Source organism: Eriocheir sinensis, unplaced genomic scaffold (assembly GCF_024679095.1).
Source record: "Eriocheir sinensis breed Jianghai 21 unplaced genomic scaffold, ASM2467909v1 Scaffold652, whole genome shotgun sequence".
Taxonomy (NCBI): domain Eukaryota; kingdom Metazoa; phylum Arthropoda; class Malacostraca; order Decapoda; family Varunidae; genus Eriocheir; species Eriocheir sinensis.
The window spans coordinates 95,001-112,423 of record NW_026112001.1 but is presented as its reverse complement, the minus strand read 5'-3'; the positions used below and the strand labels follow the sequence as shown (position 1 = coordinate 112,423).

General features: G+C 42.5%; 1 protein-coding gene and 1 long non-coding RNA gene across 2 annotated transcripts; both read right to left on the bottom strand.

The window, feature by feature from the left end:
• Positions 1 to 1,347: 1,347 nt before the first annotated feature.
• Positions 1,348 to 12,314, bottom strand: LOC126993660 (uncharacterized). The gene is made up of 4 exons (XR_007748114.1): positions 12,116 to 12,314; positions 11,509 to 11,671; positions 10,854 to 10,999; positions 1,348 to 1,595 (listed from the first exon to the last, which is right to left on the bottom strand). It is a non-coding gene; the product is annotated as an uncharacterized LOC126993660 (long non-coding RNA).
• A 1,045-nt stretch (positions 12,315 to 13,359) lies between these two features.
• LOC126993657 (neogenin-like) lies at positions 13,360 to 16,823 on the bottom strand. The gene is made up of 4 exons (XM_050852819.1): positions 16,719 to 16,823; positions 16,271 to 16,429; positions 14,904 to 15,109; positions 13,360 to 14,145 (listed from the first exon to the last, which is right to left on the bottom strand). The coding sequence occupies exons 2-4, from the start codon at positions 16,368 to 16,370 to the stop codon at positions 13,978 to 13,980; spliced, it is 474 nt and encodes a 157-aa protein (XP_050708776.1). The 5' UTR covers positions 16,371 to 16,429; positions 16,719 to 16,823; the 3' UTR covers positions 13,360 to 13,977.
• Between the last annotated feature and the right edge of the window lie 600 nt (positions 16,824 to 17,423).

Genomic DNA, 17,423 nt, shown 5'->3' with positions numbered 1-17,423 from the left:
AAAGTGAAGACGGAGGAAGACTGTGAAGAACTGCAAAAAGACCTGGACGGAGTGTATAGAAGGAGCCAGTTATGGGAGATGGAATTTAATGCAAACAAATGCCATGTTATGGAAATGGGGAAAAGTATAAAAAGACCAAGGAAGACATACAGGACGGGAGAAGAAAACTTAAAGTTAGCACATGAAGAAAAAAGATTTGGGAGTAACGATGCAAGACACACCATCCCCAGAAAAGCACATAAACAAGTTATTTGGAGAAACCTACAGGATGATGCAAAATATAAGGGTTGGATTATAGACTTTTTAACGAAGAGAGAAATGAGAACAGTAATCAGGAACAATAAATCAAGCTGGGCGGAAGTGACCAGTGGAGTCCTCCAAGGATCGGTGCTGGCTCCGATTATGTTTGCAATATATATAATTGACATGACAGAAGGGGTGACAAGCTATATGAATATGTTTGCTGATGATGCTAAACTAATGAGGAGGGTGGCTAATGAAGAAGACTGTGTAGCCTTGAGTCAGGATTTCGATAGAATAAGCGAATGGTCACGCAAATGGGAAATGACATTCAGTACAGAGAAGTGTAGTGTGATGGAGTTTGGTAAGAGCAGCAGACGAATATCGGGGAACTACTCTCTGAGTAATGAAAGAATCATGAAAAAAACAGAAGAATAAGGATCTGGGAGTGACAATAACAGACAAGTTATCCTTTGGGAAGCATATAAATTGGATAACTGAAACATAAAATCTTCTTAGAAACATTAAAGCAGTATTTACATATCTAGATGAAGAGATGGTGAAGAAACTAATAACATCGATGATACGTCCAAGACTGGAATATGCAGCGTTAGTGTGGTCACCTACATTGAAGAAAGAAATTAGAAAGTTGGAAAGAATACAGAGAGCAGCGACCAAACTATCGGAAACTTTGAGAGAACACACTTACCCCCCGGTCTCACAGACGCCGAATCACAAAAAAATCGTAGTACCTCGGGAGACAGCGTTTTCCCCGAATCACTACGAAAATTTGTTTATCTTTTCATCTCGAGGCGTTCGGTCGACCTCGAGGGCATATTCCCCGAAGTACACCGAATTATTTCCCAAAGTGCTACGACGTACTACAATATGCTACGATGTACTATGATTTCACCCTGATTTTCTCCCGAAGTACGCCGAGTTTTGGAGCCGAAGTACTACGAAGTATCACGAACCACACCAACTGTCCCGATTTGTAAGTACGAAGTACTACAATGTACGACGAACTACACTGATAACTCCGGATCTACTACGAGTTTCAAATCTCCTCCAAGAATTTGCTCCCGATTTTTAGCAAAAGACACACAAAGCATCATCATGACCAGGTTGGGGCTCTGTGTCCAAGTGGATTGGTGACGCAAGAGGGCTGGAGGAGGGGGTGTCTCCCCGGTAGCAGACAATGACCTCTTCTTGGATCGTCCCTTCACTTTCTTGGCAGGTTGTTCTTGAGTGTCTTCTTGTTGCTCATCATCATCAGGAGAGGCAGCAGAAGATCTTTTCTTCTTGTCTTGTCCCTTCTCGTCCTTTTTCGGTCCCATTGTGATGTGACGCGACTCCTGCAAATTGGAAAAGACTGATTGATGTGCAAAATGCTTGCCTTTTAATACTCTTCCCAAATTCGTAATATGGTAAAGTGAGGTAAGTTGCCCCCCTTAAGAGAGATTGCCTGTTGTAGCCACATTTTTTGCAAAAGAATTAAAAAAAAAGTCTGTTGAAAGCTTAGGCTAAGGCCTATCTATGGTATATATTATATCCACTCATTATGATTTACACCTTTCTATAATGACAATTTTAAAAAAATAATAAGGGGGCTTCTTACCCTGCATGTGGGGTAAAACGCCCACTGGGTAGGCCTTCTACCCCACTCTGGCTTACAATAATAAAACTCACAGAAACATAAGGAAAATAGTTTTTTCACATTATAAAAATATGATATGTATTCCCTTTTTGAAAACTATAGCCTATAAATCTCTCTTGATGTGAAATATAGGAACACAGTCATATTTGTGTCTCCTGATGAACAGAATGTAAAACTAAACAATTAATTAATTTTCCAAAAGGTATCCCCTTCTTTTAGACTAGTAATATTAGACCAGCTTCCCTTTCCTCTGAATTTTTGTAACAAAAGGAACATCTACTTTCATGAAAAATATATGGAACTAAATATTCAATTAATTTGATAAAATATGTCCTTTCTGTTGAATATTGATATCTGAAACAGTTAAAAACACCAACTTCCTTAAAGTCTCAAACTCAAAAGTGTTCACTTATGGATGCCTTTCAAAAACTTAAACAAATTCTATTTAAAGCAACACTGTAATGCCTAATCAGACTGGCAGTTTTGACACACGTACAGATCTAGGCCTACTCCAATTGTACATTCTGCATGTACTCATACCTTTATACATGTCCCGAGGGAGACAAGAAGGGGTGGTGGTGTTGGGATCTTTCTTTCGAATTCTTTTAAGAAGATTCGGAGAAAAGCATCAGAAAGGTGGGATACCTTTGAATTAGTGCAAGTCATCTGTGAAATTGATAGAAGGAAATCCACCTTTATTGTGGTGTATGGACCTCCGGATACAAGAGCAGAGGTCTTTATTGATGAATTTCGCACATTTTTGGAGTCTGTGGATATGGTGAGTGCAAATGTGTTCATCTGTGGTGACTTTAATCTATGGATTGATGATCCTGAAAATTCTTCTGCCATGGCCTTCATTGAGATGATGGACAGTTTCAACCTGATTAATAAAGTGAACGAGATGACTTCTTTAGGGGGTCATGTGCTAGACTTGGTTTTCAGCGATATAGACGGTGATCTAGTGCAAGGGGTGTGTGTTGATGAAATATGTTGTATGTCCCCGGTGCATAAATTGGTAACCTTTGAAATTTCATACATGAGGGAAGCAGTGCAGAGAAAAAAGATTACGTTCAGATTGCGAAAGAATTTTAAACCAGAAATACTGATTAACTCTGTAGTCCTGCAGCAAAACGGGCATTTTAGCCCTAACCCAAAATTCCCGGATATAGTTTTTTTCTCTGTTGATTATTGTTGTATGGGACCTCTGTAATGAGATCTAGGTGGGTGTGAAGTTCTAACTCTTGGGCAAATTGATATATTCATGTTTGAAGTTGGGTACCCTCTGCCGTAATTAATGGGTTTTAATAAATACATTTTTATTCACATCTCAGCTTCTAGACTGCCTATAGACATAAGTTTTTTGTCTAAACATACATTTTTTTAAGTCTACTTATTCAACGGGGCAGTTTTCAAAATTAAATATTAGGTGGCCATCTTGAAATCCAAGATGGCTGCCATGGGAATTCATTATTTTTGCTCTTATATATATATATACAGATCTTGTGCAAAAGTAATAATGCTTATGTACAAAAGTGTTTGTTGAAATAAAAAAAAATGCTTGAAAAAAACATCAATATATATTATTTATCTCCGTACTACAAATAATGTTTGGTAGTATCCACTGCTTCTTACATTAACCAATTTAATCAATGTCTGTCTCATCATCACTATCGTCATTGTTCTCATGATCTGTTTCATCCTCTGCTTGAATCAGTTCTCTTGTTTTCTGGTTGAAGCACCCATCACCTCCTTGACATGCACAAAATGAAGTACAGGTCATATTAGCGTTGTGGCATCCACATCTCTTGGACTTGCATGGAGTAGCACTGTCACAAGAGCACTTAATCATTTTCAGTATGTCATCAGGAGCAAGAGACACATGGTCAGGAACAGTAGTAGGAGCCAGAGATATGGAACCATCACATCTTGTCCACCCATGGGTCAGAGGATCTATGTTAGGTGGGTTGAGATGTATGGCATGTTTCCATTTTGCCACTTGCAGGTGTGCCCTGGCGACGTTTTCTGCAAAAGCCTCATTTGTAGGTGGAAGGCTTTGAAGCTTAGGTGCAGCTCCTATACTTTGCGAGACTTTCCGTGACCAGATCTTCTGACGAGCGTCAGTAAGTGACGTACATTCAGGACGGCCATAGCAGGATAGAATGAAGTGTGTTGCTTGCACAAGGGCTTCTTCAACTGAGACTGTAATGTCCCCAACCTTGGAGAGGGATAGTTTACCAGTTCTAAGAACTTTCAGTGTAACACCTTTCCCGATTCCATGATACATTGCCACTGTGTCACAACCAGTAAGACCGTGGGCCGCCAACAGATCATCCATGATCGTTCGGTTCTTGTCAACGCTGGCATTTATGTCAATCACTGTCCGTCCCCTGATTGGGGAAGTCATCATCACATGCCCAGTGATATCTCTGTTGAACACAAAATGACATATAAGCACAAATACATCTGTATCGTCAGCTACAACTAGGGCATTCGCTACACCAACAGAAGCGACTTGCTGAATAAGCATGGTGTCCGCTTCTTCATGCATGATGGCCATGTCTTCTCTCCTCGACACAACACCTTGTTCGATCTGAACTGGTACAGGATCATTTCCAGTAATGACGAGTTTGTTATTGAACACATCCTTATGAGATATGAGATCTTCTGAGATCAAATCAATCAACTGCTTCTTGTTGCAGCTCACTGTAAGTATCACCTTTTGAGAAGGAAGTCTGGTTGCAGGTCGTAGAGTGTACACTCGACTTGCTCCTTGGTCTCGCTCATTTCTGGTTGACTCCTTGATGCTTCCTTCCATGTATCTGTCAAACACCAAATAGACATCACCAGAATCCATATGGCTTTGAATATGACAACGGAAGTTGTTGAGAAATTCTTGTACAATTCCACCAGTTGGCCATGGTACCACCCACAGCACCGCACAACCATCCAAAATGATGCATCAATTTGTGTGTGTCTTCGTGGTACTTCCACCTTCAAATTGTTCTTCAGAACAGATTTCGTCTTAGCAACCCTCATGGCTCCACTCTCATCAAACATTGATGCCGGTCTGGAGGCTAGTTCATGTGACATCAGATCTTGGGTGTTGTAATTCCGTTGACTGCACTGCAGGGCCATAGCTCGAGCATATATCATCTCTGTGTCAAGGATCTTCATGCTGTTAACTTTACTGTTCTTCTTCACCTGTGCCATTGTTGTTACACACTTGTGAAGTGTTTTATGGAAGCTGGCTGGCCACATTCCTTGAAATTCCTCCATCATTTTGCGTCCGAGTTCTATGGCATTGTCAACATTCAATGTGGGATGAGTAAATACTTGTCCAGTGACGATATTCACAAGGCCTTCTTTATTTTCCTCAGAGTGAAGTGGGTCGATGCACAGCTCCAATTTGTCCCTCAAAACTTTCCTGTCTTTTGAGTCACATTTGACTCTGGCCTTTGTCTCTTCCTTGTGGTGAGTTTGAGACTTTGGTCTGTGCTGCTTCTGTGTCCACATCAGATCAAGGTGACTGACAACGGTATTGCACGCATGGAGGCTATATGCCCATATCTTCAATGTTTCAGGTCTCAGCGTTATGCCTATGATGCCACTCTGTCCATGTCCATAGCGCATGTATGTGGTCTCAATGCCCATGTCACTCCAAATGCCATTGAACACACCAGGGTTATGGCGCATTGTATGTTCGCCGTTCATGAAGTGTTGGCGGACATCTTCAGGCATTGCGATCATGTCTCGGAGATAGTAGAGTCCGTAGCGCGCATAATTGAAGTGAGAGGCTGCGAAGAAAAGGGGCATCATTTCATTGACAGCGGCTAGATGCAATGGCCAGTCAGCTTCCCTCTCTGCTCTTACATACTTCATAATGGTGAAGACTGGCTTTATCAAGCAGTTGACCCACATCTTGGCTCTTCGGCTGTGGGATGCTGTGTCATCCAATGCTTGCTGTAGCTCAGCCATGCATATCATATTCCGTGTTTGGAAGAGTGGCCTGATCAGTTCTTCCACCAACATGCGTAGAGCGCGTACATTGTTGGGGTACTTTTTGCCAGTTAGCATTTTCAAGACACCACCAAATGCCTCACTGAGTACTTCTACGATTCCAGAACCAGCCATCAGATACCCTATGCAGCCGACATAGCTCATCAGCAAATGCATGCCACCTAATCGCAGGTATATGTTGCCAAATAGAGCTTGGTTTTCCCACATTACATGTGCAGCAACCCGGTAGAGCTGTTGGTCAGCCGTAAATACCACATACTCCTGGCCTGTGGCTTCAGTCACAGCACGTGCTTTTAACATAGCAGACATGATTGTGGCGGGATCAGCAGGTGCTTTATCGATGAGTGGAAGATATACAATGTTGGTCTTCTTCTTCAGCATGTGCCCTTGCTCACGACAAACCTTTGTGTTGTACCCATGGTATTCTGGGCAATCTGAGGTTTAATAGAATCATTTCGAGTTGCTTTTGACGGGATCAATGCATTTTTCATTGTTGTTATTCATGTGATCTATGATCTGGAAAGATAAATATATTTGTATTCAAGTTATTTCAAACATTTTTATAATTTGAACAAGCATTATTTAGTCCACAAATATTATACTTTTGTATGAAACTTGCTACAGAGCAAAAAAGGAAATCCCATAGCGGCCATCTTGGATTTCAAGATGGCCACCTGATATTTCATTTTGAAAACTGCCCCGTTGAATAAGTAGACCTAACAAATATATGTTTAGACACAAAAATTATGTTTATAGGACATCTAGAAGCTGAGATGTGAATAAAAATGTATTTCTTAAAACCCATTAATTACGGCAGAGGGTACCCAACTTCAAACATGAATATATCAATTTGCCCAAGAGTTAGAACTTCACACCCACCTAGATCTCATTACAGAGGTCCCATACAACAATAATCAACAGAGAAAAAAACTATATCCGGGAATTTTGGGTTTTGATGTCTACTGCCGGACTATAATACAGGAAATTACTATTAATTGTCGTGAAATCTGTGAACATGGCTCGGTGTTACGTGGAAATTGTGCTACCTGCCTGGTTAAGCTATATAATGGTTTAGCTAAAGATAAGTATAACAGCCTCTGTCCTCTGAGTGAAAAGGAGATAGTGTTGAGAGATCATGCACCTTGGTTTAATGTGGAAATACTGTGGGCAAAAAGAGAGAAGAAGAAAAAAGAAAGACTGTGGCTTATGCAAAAAACAGATGAGGCAAGAAGAGCATACCAGGAGGCGAGAAACAAAGAAAATCGGCTTGTGATAAAACCATAGCTGGGCATTATCGCGATACTTTATCACTGATAACAAAATCGGATTATCGACCATCCGCTACTTATTTAAATATATATCGGTATCTTCGTTACTTTTGTAACCAAACTAGCGATAATCGCTACATTTTTTCCGCCTCTCAGAAAAAAACGTTGTCTCCTCCCTACTGCGCATGCGTGGCCCGGTGTTGTATGAAAAAACTTCGGGGTATGAAATATCTTCGGTGATGATATTTCATACTTAGATCATGAAAATTAAAACATTAGGTTATTTTTTTATGCTACTCAAAAATCAATATATCATAGAGAAAAATCATTTAACTTTGCCCCCAAAATGGTTATTCACTGCCTCAAATTTGATATTCCATATTCGTTTGTGACCATGCCATGATACTGAATGCACCCGGTGTTGTGTTATTTGGTGTCCCATCATCAAAAGTTGGCGCTTTTGTTTACAAACACTGGTCTCGTGAACTGCGCATGCTCAGACCATTAAGTGTAGACCTGTACAGTCTCACAATGCTTTTTTAACACATTAAGAGTTGCTGGAAAGCTGAATCAACCATACAGTACCACCATCCTCGCTGTTTCTAGAACGACGTACACTCGGTACATATAAATACAACTCATACAGAGTGTCGTTCTAGAAACAGCGAGGATGGTCGTAGTGGTACTATATGTCTAATTCAGCCTTCCAACAACTCTTAATTACAGTTTAAAAGCTCTGTGAGACTATACAGGTCTACGCTTGCTGGTCTGAGCATGCACCGTTCACGAGAGACCAGTGTTTGTAAACAATTTTTGACGGTGGGGACGCCAAATAACACAACACCGGTTCAGGCATTTCTAGTATTACCGTCCATATGTACGTGTCAACGTGTGGTTTTAAGGTTTTGTAAGTTTCCTAAACTACAGATAATGAAATTTTGAATTCATCAATGTTGTTCTATCTGAAATATCAATATAGTATCGTTTTCGCCTATCGGACTTATCAATCTTATCAATAGCTAGTATCGGAATTGTGGATTTATATCGGGTATCGGTTATTGGTTATCGCCTATATTTGTGTCTCTAGTTAACGAATATCGGTTATCGCCGTTAAGGTTTTTCATTATCAGTTATCGGTTATCAGGAATAAGGTTTTCTGTTATCGTGCCCAGCTATGGATAAAACGGAAAAGAGAATACTATTGGAATAAGGTTGTGGAGGCAGGGCCTGACATCAATAAATTATATTAGGTGCTTGACAGTTTAACTGGAAACAGAAAAGTTAACAAGCTTCCGGATGGTTTCTCGGATGAAGTGCTGGCAAATAAGTTTTTAGACTTTTTTGACAAGAAAATTGAGAGAGTTATCATGAACTTTAGAGGCGACCGCGGTTACCATGGATCCGCTGTGGAAACTCCAGTCCCTGAAATAAAGTTAAGCTTTCAACAAGTGGATGTGGCTGTGGTGAAAACTATCATACACAGGTGAACCTGACGTACTGTGATGGTGATTCCTTGCCGATAAGTGACATCATTAAGAGTGGAAACTTTAGTGATTTCTTAAATATTATGACTGTGATGGTTAACACTAGTATCGAAAACAAGACTTTCCCTGAGAGTGAGAAAGCGGCGATCGTGAAACCTATCGTTAAAGGTAAACTGGACCCACAGTGTTTAGTTCCTTTAGACCAGTATCCAACTTGACGTTTCTATCTAAGATACTTGAAAATGTGATCTTAAATCAGCTAATGGAGCATTTGCTAGTGGTGCAGGCTTTACCGGATAATGAATCTGCCTACAAGAGGCTTTACTCAACTGAAACTACTCTCTGTTTGGTGGTAAACAACTTGCTTGTGCTTATGGATGAAGGGAAGTGTGGTGTTCTGATTTTGTTAGACTTGAGTGCTGCGTTTGACACGGTGGAGCACAGTCTATTGCTTCAGGATTGTAAGAATATTCGATTTGAGGGTGGCGCGCTGGATTATCTGAGGAGTTACCTTGAGAACAGAACTTACTGTGTGCAAATAGGTAAATCGTTCTCCACTCATAAACTTTTGCAAAGAGGAGTCCCCCAGGGAAGTGTACTGGGTCCAATTTTATTCTGTGTTTATACTATTGGTCTTTCACATTTTACTAAGAAGGCATGAAGTTGACTTTAAACTGTATGCCGATGATACACAGTTCTATTTGTCGCTGAGTGACGTGGAAAACACTGAAGATAAGCTGAGCAGAATTATGGATGATGTCGGGAAATGGATGAATTCTAAGCAACTGAAGCTGAATGAGGATAAAACTGAATGCTTGATTGTGGGGAAGAACAAGGATGTCAGGAGGCTAGATGTTTCCACTCTTCGGATAAAAGATGACACTAGGACTGTAAAAAAGTCAGTCAAAGATTTAGGTGTGATACTTGACTGCACTCTATCATTCAAAGAACAGATCAGTCAGGTGGTGAGAACTGCACGCTACCATCTGAGAAATATTGCATTTGTCAAGAAATACCTGGATGATAAGACCATGAAGATGCTTATATATAATCATGTAAATAGAAAGCTGGATTATTGTAACTCACTTTATTATGGCCTTCCTAAATATCTACTGAAGAAACTACAACTTGTTATGAACAGAGCTGCAAGGCTAACAAAGGGTCTGGTGAGAGAATAACACCTGCACTCACAGACTTGCATTGGTTACATATCAAGGCACGCATAGTCTACAAAATATTTGTCTTGACTTATCAAGCAATGCGACTTGGTAAACCTGGATATTTGAGAAATATTCTACAGGATTTTCATTTGGACACCACCATGTTACTGAGACACAGTGCAGAACAGTATAGACTCTATGAGCCCAGGGTCAACCTGGAACTGGGTTTCAGAGCATTTGAGAAGAGTGACCCGCGGCTCTTGGATCAGTTATGTGTAAGCATGGTGGTGCAGAGAGTGACAAGAGAAAGGGCATTGCAAGGAAGAAGGGTGGTAGGGTCTTTGAGACAAATCATGAATGGCAGAAGTGTGAGCATGGAGGTAAAGAGGGATTTGAGAAATACAATAATAGTACCAACCCTCACATATGCAAGTGAAACGTGGGCCTGGAATGAAAGTCAGAGGTCTAGAGTGCAGGCATTGGAAATGGGTTATTTGAGAAGTGCTTGTGGTGTGAGTAGAATGGATGGAATGAGTAATGAAAGTGTGTACGAGAGTTTTGGAATGTGTCACGGGGGTGAAGGGAAGAAGCGTGGAGTGGTGGAAGAAGTGAAGCGACAGACTTTAAAGTGGTTTGGCCACATGGAGCGAATGAAGGAGAGTAAGATGACCAGAAGGGTGTATGTGAGTGAGATAAAGGGAGGGAATGCTAGAGGACGACCTCCAGTGAAATGGAGGGATAGGGTGCAAGAGTACGTTAGGGAGAGGGGGGAAAGATCTTTGAGAAACTTTGAGCAGGCAAGGAGGGAGTGTCTGGATAGAGATAGATGGAAACTCTGTAATGTGTGATGACTCTCATACTGGAGTGTCCGTGGGTTGTGTAAGGTTGTGTGTGGCGTCACTGGCACACTACAACGCAGCAGTGACTGGCAACAAAACACCAGCAACCAAATATTACAAAAAATACCACACAAATGACTGGACTCCCATGAGCTGCACACTGTTCACTGACTGACAAAGACACCCACCTGTGTGCTGGATGATGGAGGCGTGGTTGGGGGAGTTGCTGCGCTCACCCTTGTCAAAGTTCTTCAGCTCCAAGTGGCCGTGATGGATCCACAGGTCTGGAGGCTGGACGCCAGGCTTGTTGCTCTCACTGCAGCTGCCGCCAAGACTGCAAGGAAGTGATGCATCTTACTAGCTGCTAAATACTACTGAGTGCTGCTGCTGTACCTCGCAGGGCTGTCCAGAGGGAGATGGAAGGGCACATGCAATCTTCAAAACAGGATGGATGTTAAAGGCATGAGGTTTGAGTTCAACAAAGCATATTTGAATTCATTTAAAGAAATAGCTCCCAGCCAGCACACTGCAAGCAATCACAAGTTAGAAACACGTGTTAGCTGCTCCACCAAGAGACACAGATATCACAAACAGAGGTCACTTGTTACCCTGCAACTATGTATAGCACAAAATGAAAGTCCATCTTGAACATTTCCTAAGAAGAAGTTTACCTTTCTTTTTCTTCCTCTAATCTTGGCAAACTTAAGTCTTTGTGGACTATGCCCTGCAGCCTTGTTCTCCATATTACAAAGTGAATAAAAAGTTCCTGCAGTCAGTGTAAAGGATTGCTGAAATGAGTCATGGGATGAAACACACCAACAAGAAACTGTCCTGCCACCTTACACAATGCTTGGCCTGGGCTCCGCCTTGACCCGCGGCAGTACAGTGTGGTGGCCAAGAAGGCCCCCAGCTGGTCATGGCTCCTGCCACGCCAGCGATCACCAGCACAATCAGGCCTCTCGCTCCACACACCAGCCTGGGGGCTCACCGATGCTCTTGTCAACAGCTGGAACACAGGAGCAGATGTATAATATATTTAACATTGGCTTAATCAATCAGTCAATCAATGGGGCCTCTGCCAGCCTGCCTCACCCAAACTATGACACCATTCTTGGGGGTTCCTCTGTGCAGGTCCCCATGCAGGCACCTTCCCCATACCATGTACCTCCCAGCAGGATCCATCAACCTGCTCTAACCCAACTTTCTGGGCACACTCTTTACTAAGGATTGTGTCTTACAGAAACAACCTGGCAAGCAGGGTTTACCCACATGCCCACAGAGCCAGAGGTGGCATTCACAGAGCATGCAGGTAATGGGCCTCAAGTCAGCCTCAGGGAGGGAGTGCTCCATGATGAGGGACAGTATGGTGGGACACAACATGTGCATAACTGGGAGAACAGTGACTGATGCACCACAGCAATGACGGCTCAAGAGACTAACACTTCCTTACCTGGAAGTCGTGAAGCTTTCCACGGAGGAGAATGGACCAAAACCTTTGACATTGTGAGAGTGCATCTTGTGCAAATACTTCCTTGAAGGCGTCAGTCCATGGACGGTGAGGGTGAGCCAGTCCCCCGTCACTTCCCCCATCACCCAGTCACTGACAGTTTGGTCCGTGGTGAGGAATATCACGTAGCCTGGAACAAACAAAATTACTCCCTCAATAATCTTTTTTTAACCGTGTACCAGTGACAGGCAAAATTTGTGGCTTTACCGTGTAGCAGCGACGGGCCTAAATAGATGATGCATAAACTGATCACAAATGCATTGATATATATTATAAAAAGGTTTGCCTGAGTGATGATTTTCTCTCTCTCTCTCTCTTTTTTACGTCGCGGCCTATTGCGCCGGTAGGCTTCTTCCCGGTGGGTCCTGATGGTCGGCCCAAGGCAGTGCTTAGAGTGGCCTTTCAGAAACATGATCCCTGCAGCTACTGGGTTAAGTGCTGCCCATAGCTCCAGTAGGCTCTTTGGAGGGGCCTCTTGGATGACCCCAGCCCGGTAGTGGCTCAGGCAAATTGTATTTATAGTGGCTGACAGGATGTATGGTTCTTGCTTCCTGCCTGGCCCACGCTGCCCACCACCATGACCTAAGTCACTGTTTATTTACTATATATCCAGGTCTTTTCCACGTCAGTGAAGGTGTGTTCCCTTAACTATGTAGTCTAGTACATCACTGTGGTTTGGCACACTGACTCATTTTTTTTATATAATTTGAAGATGCCATCCTGGTAACCCATAAGCTCACCTGTGATCATCCCATTGTTCCCGTGCTGCGGCTGCCGGGGGACGGGGGTGGTGGCCGGCGGCCAGGGAGGCCAGGACAGCCAGGCCACCAGCAGGGTGTTGAGGCCACCAGGCTATAGGGGACTCACGCCACACCCGCTGGGGAAAAGTGTGTGGGAAACAGTGTGATTTTGGCACACCAAAACTTCAAAGTTCCCCCCACATGCATTATATATATATATATATATATATATATATATATATATATATATATATATATATATATATATATATATATATATATATATATATATATATATATATATATATATATATATATATATATATATATATATATCCTGGTGAGTGATTCATAAGTTTCCATAGGTTACTTTAAGTTTAAGTTTAGGCCTGTAAGTCTGAGCACAGTCAAGGATCCAGATACATACGTGTTCAGTACTTGTTTGTAGTTGGTACAGGAGCAGGTTTAGGACAGATAGAGTTGCCTGAAGTTGTCATTTTCATGACAGAATATTATATTATTACCATACAGAAGAATATCTACTTTTATTCTGTTACGGTTTGGTTGCAAACCTTGGTTGCTATTATGATACATTGCCAGCCAAGTTAGTAAAGACTAAAGGAGGCTGATTTTTTACCTAGTAAAAAACATGTCAAGTTGGCAACATTAGCGCAGGAGGATATAATAATGTAGGAATCTTTTTTTTATACTTTGAAGAGAATAAATGAATCATTGCACATGAATAGGTTGTTTTACTTTATCATCTTTGGAGCACATCATTTAACCTATGGAATACTTTTACTCAGAAAAAATACAAATAAAATCAATGATTTAATCATTTGATTAAATCAATTTGATTAAATCATTGCCAACCCTGCTGTGCTGTTTCTAATACCATTATGTAAGGTTCATTCTTAAGTATTTGCAAAAGGTCAATGAAAAAATCAATATCTCAAACACTAATAATAGCTCACCCTATGAGTCATAATTTCTCTGTGCCTCATCACAGCAAGGATTCAGCTGTGCAGGATTTCCTTGAGAAGTGTTGCAGGACTGAGTGAATATTTACTGAAAGAAGAACGAAGGCTTCCAGCACTGTGGTCTCACCCTGATGGTCTTCACAGCAAACTCACACACTGTTGATGGCTTGAGGCTGTCAATGAGGCAGGTCACATCCGTGGCGTTGACGTAGCGGCTGGAGGATGAGGACGAGAAGGTGGTGCAGCTGTTGTACTGCAGGAGTCAAAGGTCAGTATTAACAGGGAGTCAGGTACAAGGACGGAGGAAAACATAAGAAAGGTCACTGGATGAAGGACTGGCTTGTGAAATGAGACATGAATGACAGGAGGATAGGAAGGGTGTGAGGGAGTGCTTGCAGGAAAAGAGGATGTGTAAGTGAAGGATAAGGATGTATGAGGGAGGATATGAGGTGTATAAGGGACTGTTTGCAGGAAAAGAGGATGCATGAGTTATGGATAAGGATGTGTGAGGTGGACGTGAGGTGAATAAGGGAGTTTGCTGGGACGAGAGTATGAGTAAGTAATGGATAAGGATATAGAGAGGAAGATATGAGGTGAATGAGGGCTGTTTGTAGGAGGAGAAGGATGCAAGTTACGAATAAGGATGTGGAGAGGTGGATATGAGGTGAATAAGGAGTGTGTGCATGTAAACAAGAATGTGTAAGTGGTGAATAAGTTCCTTGACAAATGACTAACTTTTCCGCTGCTGTGTTGATGCAAGTGGCAAGTCGTGACACAGTGCACAAAGAACATGAGATAAAACATATATTTTCCAGCTGATGACTGCCCTCCCTGAAGCAGCCCAGCAACACTACCCAAAACTGACCTCTTTTGACCTCCCATTCTTCATGCTTGTGTTTGGAACGGCATCTAGTGGCCTTTTAATTGTTGTTTAATTTGTTTACCTTGAGTTGCCTCCCTTGAAAAAAAAAAAAATAATAATAATAATAAATAAATAAATAAATAAATCACCTGGTTCTGGCTCAGCATGGTGTCCGCCCACTGCAGCACCACGGTGAAGGGCGTCAGCACCACGGCCTTCACCCACACCGCCGGGTCCAGCGTGGGTGCCACCACCTCCTCCTCCTCTGGCTGGGTGTGGACTTGCTGGTACACCGGTTGCCCGTCACCCACGTTGTTGAAGGCTCGCAGGCTTATCACAAACTCCATGTTGGGTTCTGAGGAGATGGAGAACTTGTTATGGACCTAATCGTAACAATACAACAATTTTTTCACGACCCTTAACCCGTCCGCTGCGATTGGCACGGATTTTGCCTTCACTGGTAGCATAGTCCCAGGTCTTTCTCTCTCTGTCTGTGGTGGATAGTGGAGTGTTTCCCATGTGGTATTGGTGTGGTGGATATCCCCTCCCAAGGTGCAGGACTACACTTTTCTTCATTGAATTGTAGCCACGGACACTTTTTGTTCCATTCCTGTAGCTTGGCGAGGTCTGCTGCTAGGAAATCCGCAGTCAAGGGGTTAAACTGGGCAGAACAGATAACAAATAAGATAGACTAACAGACAACAGGTAGAAAGACAGATAACAGGCCACAGATAACCAATGAATAACCTGACTAACATTATGACCACCCAGGAAATATCTGAGAGTTCAGGGCAGACAGAGGAATGAGCCTGAACGATGATGAGTCTGAAAATGGCAACTCAGAATACCACCTCCTTTCCCTCAATAATTGCTCTCATGGTCCAGGGTCTTCACAATATGGAGAGCTAACTTTATGATGGTGTGTAAATACTTTTCTGTGTTTGTGTGTGTGTGTGTGTGTGTGTGTGTGTGTGTGTGTGTGTGAAATGTTAACAGACTCAATAAATGTTTAACTATGATCTACTTAGCAAGATCTCTACCTTCACTTTACTTTGCTTAAATGAAAACTTGTTATGGACTCCATCATCATTTTTTTTGGGGGGGGTGAATGTAATGTTAACTCCAGACTCAATAAATGGTTAACTATGATATCATTTCACCCATTGACTGTGGATTTCCTACCAGAAGACCTCACCAAGCTATAGAAATGGATCAAAATGTTTCTACTAAAATTCAGTGAAGAAAAATGTAGTCCTGCACCTTGGGAGGGGATATCCACATGGGAAACACTCCACTGTCCACCAGAGAGGCAGAGAAAGGTTACCAGACTAACAGTGAGGGCAAATCCGTGCCAATCACATTTGACAGGCTAACAAAATCTTTACCTTCTCTTGGCTCAACACAAATGTAGAAGTGGCTAATTCAAAATCCCTGTCTTGTGGAGAATCACACTGCAGGTCTGCATACTACTTGGCCAGAAAATGGAGAATTAGTCACAAATGATCATCTTACACACCCAGCTTATCAATGATGTAACTGCGCTGCTTGCTGTCCACGATCTTGGAGTAGATGTCCGCCACGCCTTGGTCCCAGGCAATGGTGTAGCCGCACAGCATCACATTGTGCTGTGCGGGGGGCTGCCAGCACACCCTGATGTGGTCAGTCAGCGCCACGGCTGTAATGGACCACAAGACACTGCAGATAACACAGTGACTCCACCATCATGATCACTATGTAGGTTTTATCATGGCTTCCAAACATGAATATTTTGTACCATGAAAACAAAATTATACAAATGTATTGTACCTGTAAGTTATCCTAAATTCTATGCACAACACATATATTAGGTTTATACTGTTTGTTGGGAATTAAGAATGTAAGTGATGGATAAGGAGGTAGGAGGTAGGAGGGACAATTTGAAGGGGACAGAGGATGTAAATCACAACACTGAGGGAAACACTCACCCTTCAGACCAACTGGCTTGTCTGGGACCCTGTTTTCATGGAGGTCATTGGTGAGGTCCCCGCCAGGGTGGACTGAGTGTATGGGCAGTGCCGTTGACCGTGAGTGCTGCAAGATGGAAATGGAAAATGAAAATGAGGAGCTGTTAGCATATTCTCAACATGGAAAAATTCCACTTGCATTAAAATTTACTCTGTTGAAATGGAATGGGAAAAGTATATTTGTCCCCTTGAATGTGCATTTCCTAGCAGAAGACCTCATCAAGCTACAGGAATGGAACAAAAAGTGGCTGCTACAATTCAATGAAGAAAATGTAGTCCTGCACCTTGGGAGAGGATATCCAGCACACCAATACCACATGGGAAACACTCCACTATCCACCACAGAGACAGAGAAAGACATGAAACTATATATATGATACTAGGCTAACAGTGAAATCCAAACCCGTGCCAACCGCAGCGGACGGGTTAACCCAAACTACCTGCCCCGTCCACGGTCCCCCATAGGGCACGGAGGGTAGACGACCGGGGCTTACATGTCAACGCCTACACGCCCCGCCACGGCACCGCTACAAGGCCGGGAGCACGAGGATAACAAGGGGAAGCACAGACCCTTCCTCTCTCCCCGCGCGAGGTAAACAAACACTGAACAGCTGATGGCTGGGATTATTGTACAACGGTGCCAGATTGTCGTACTCAGTTTCTCAT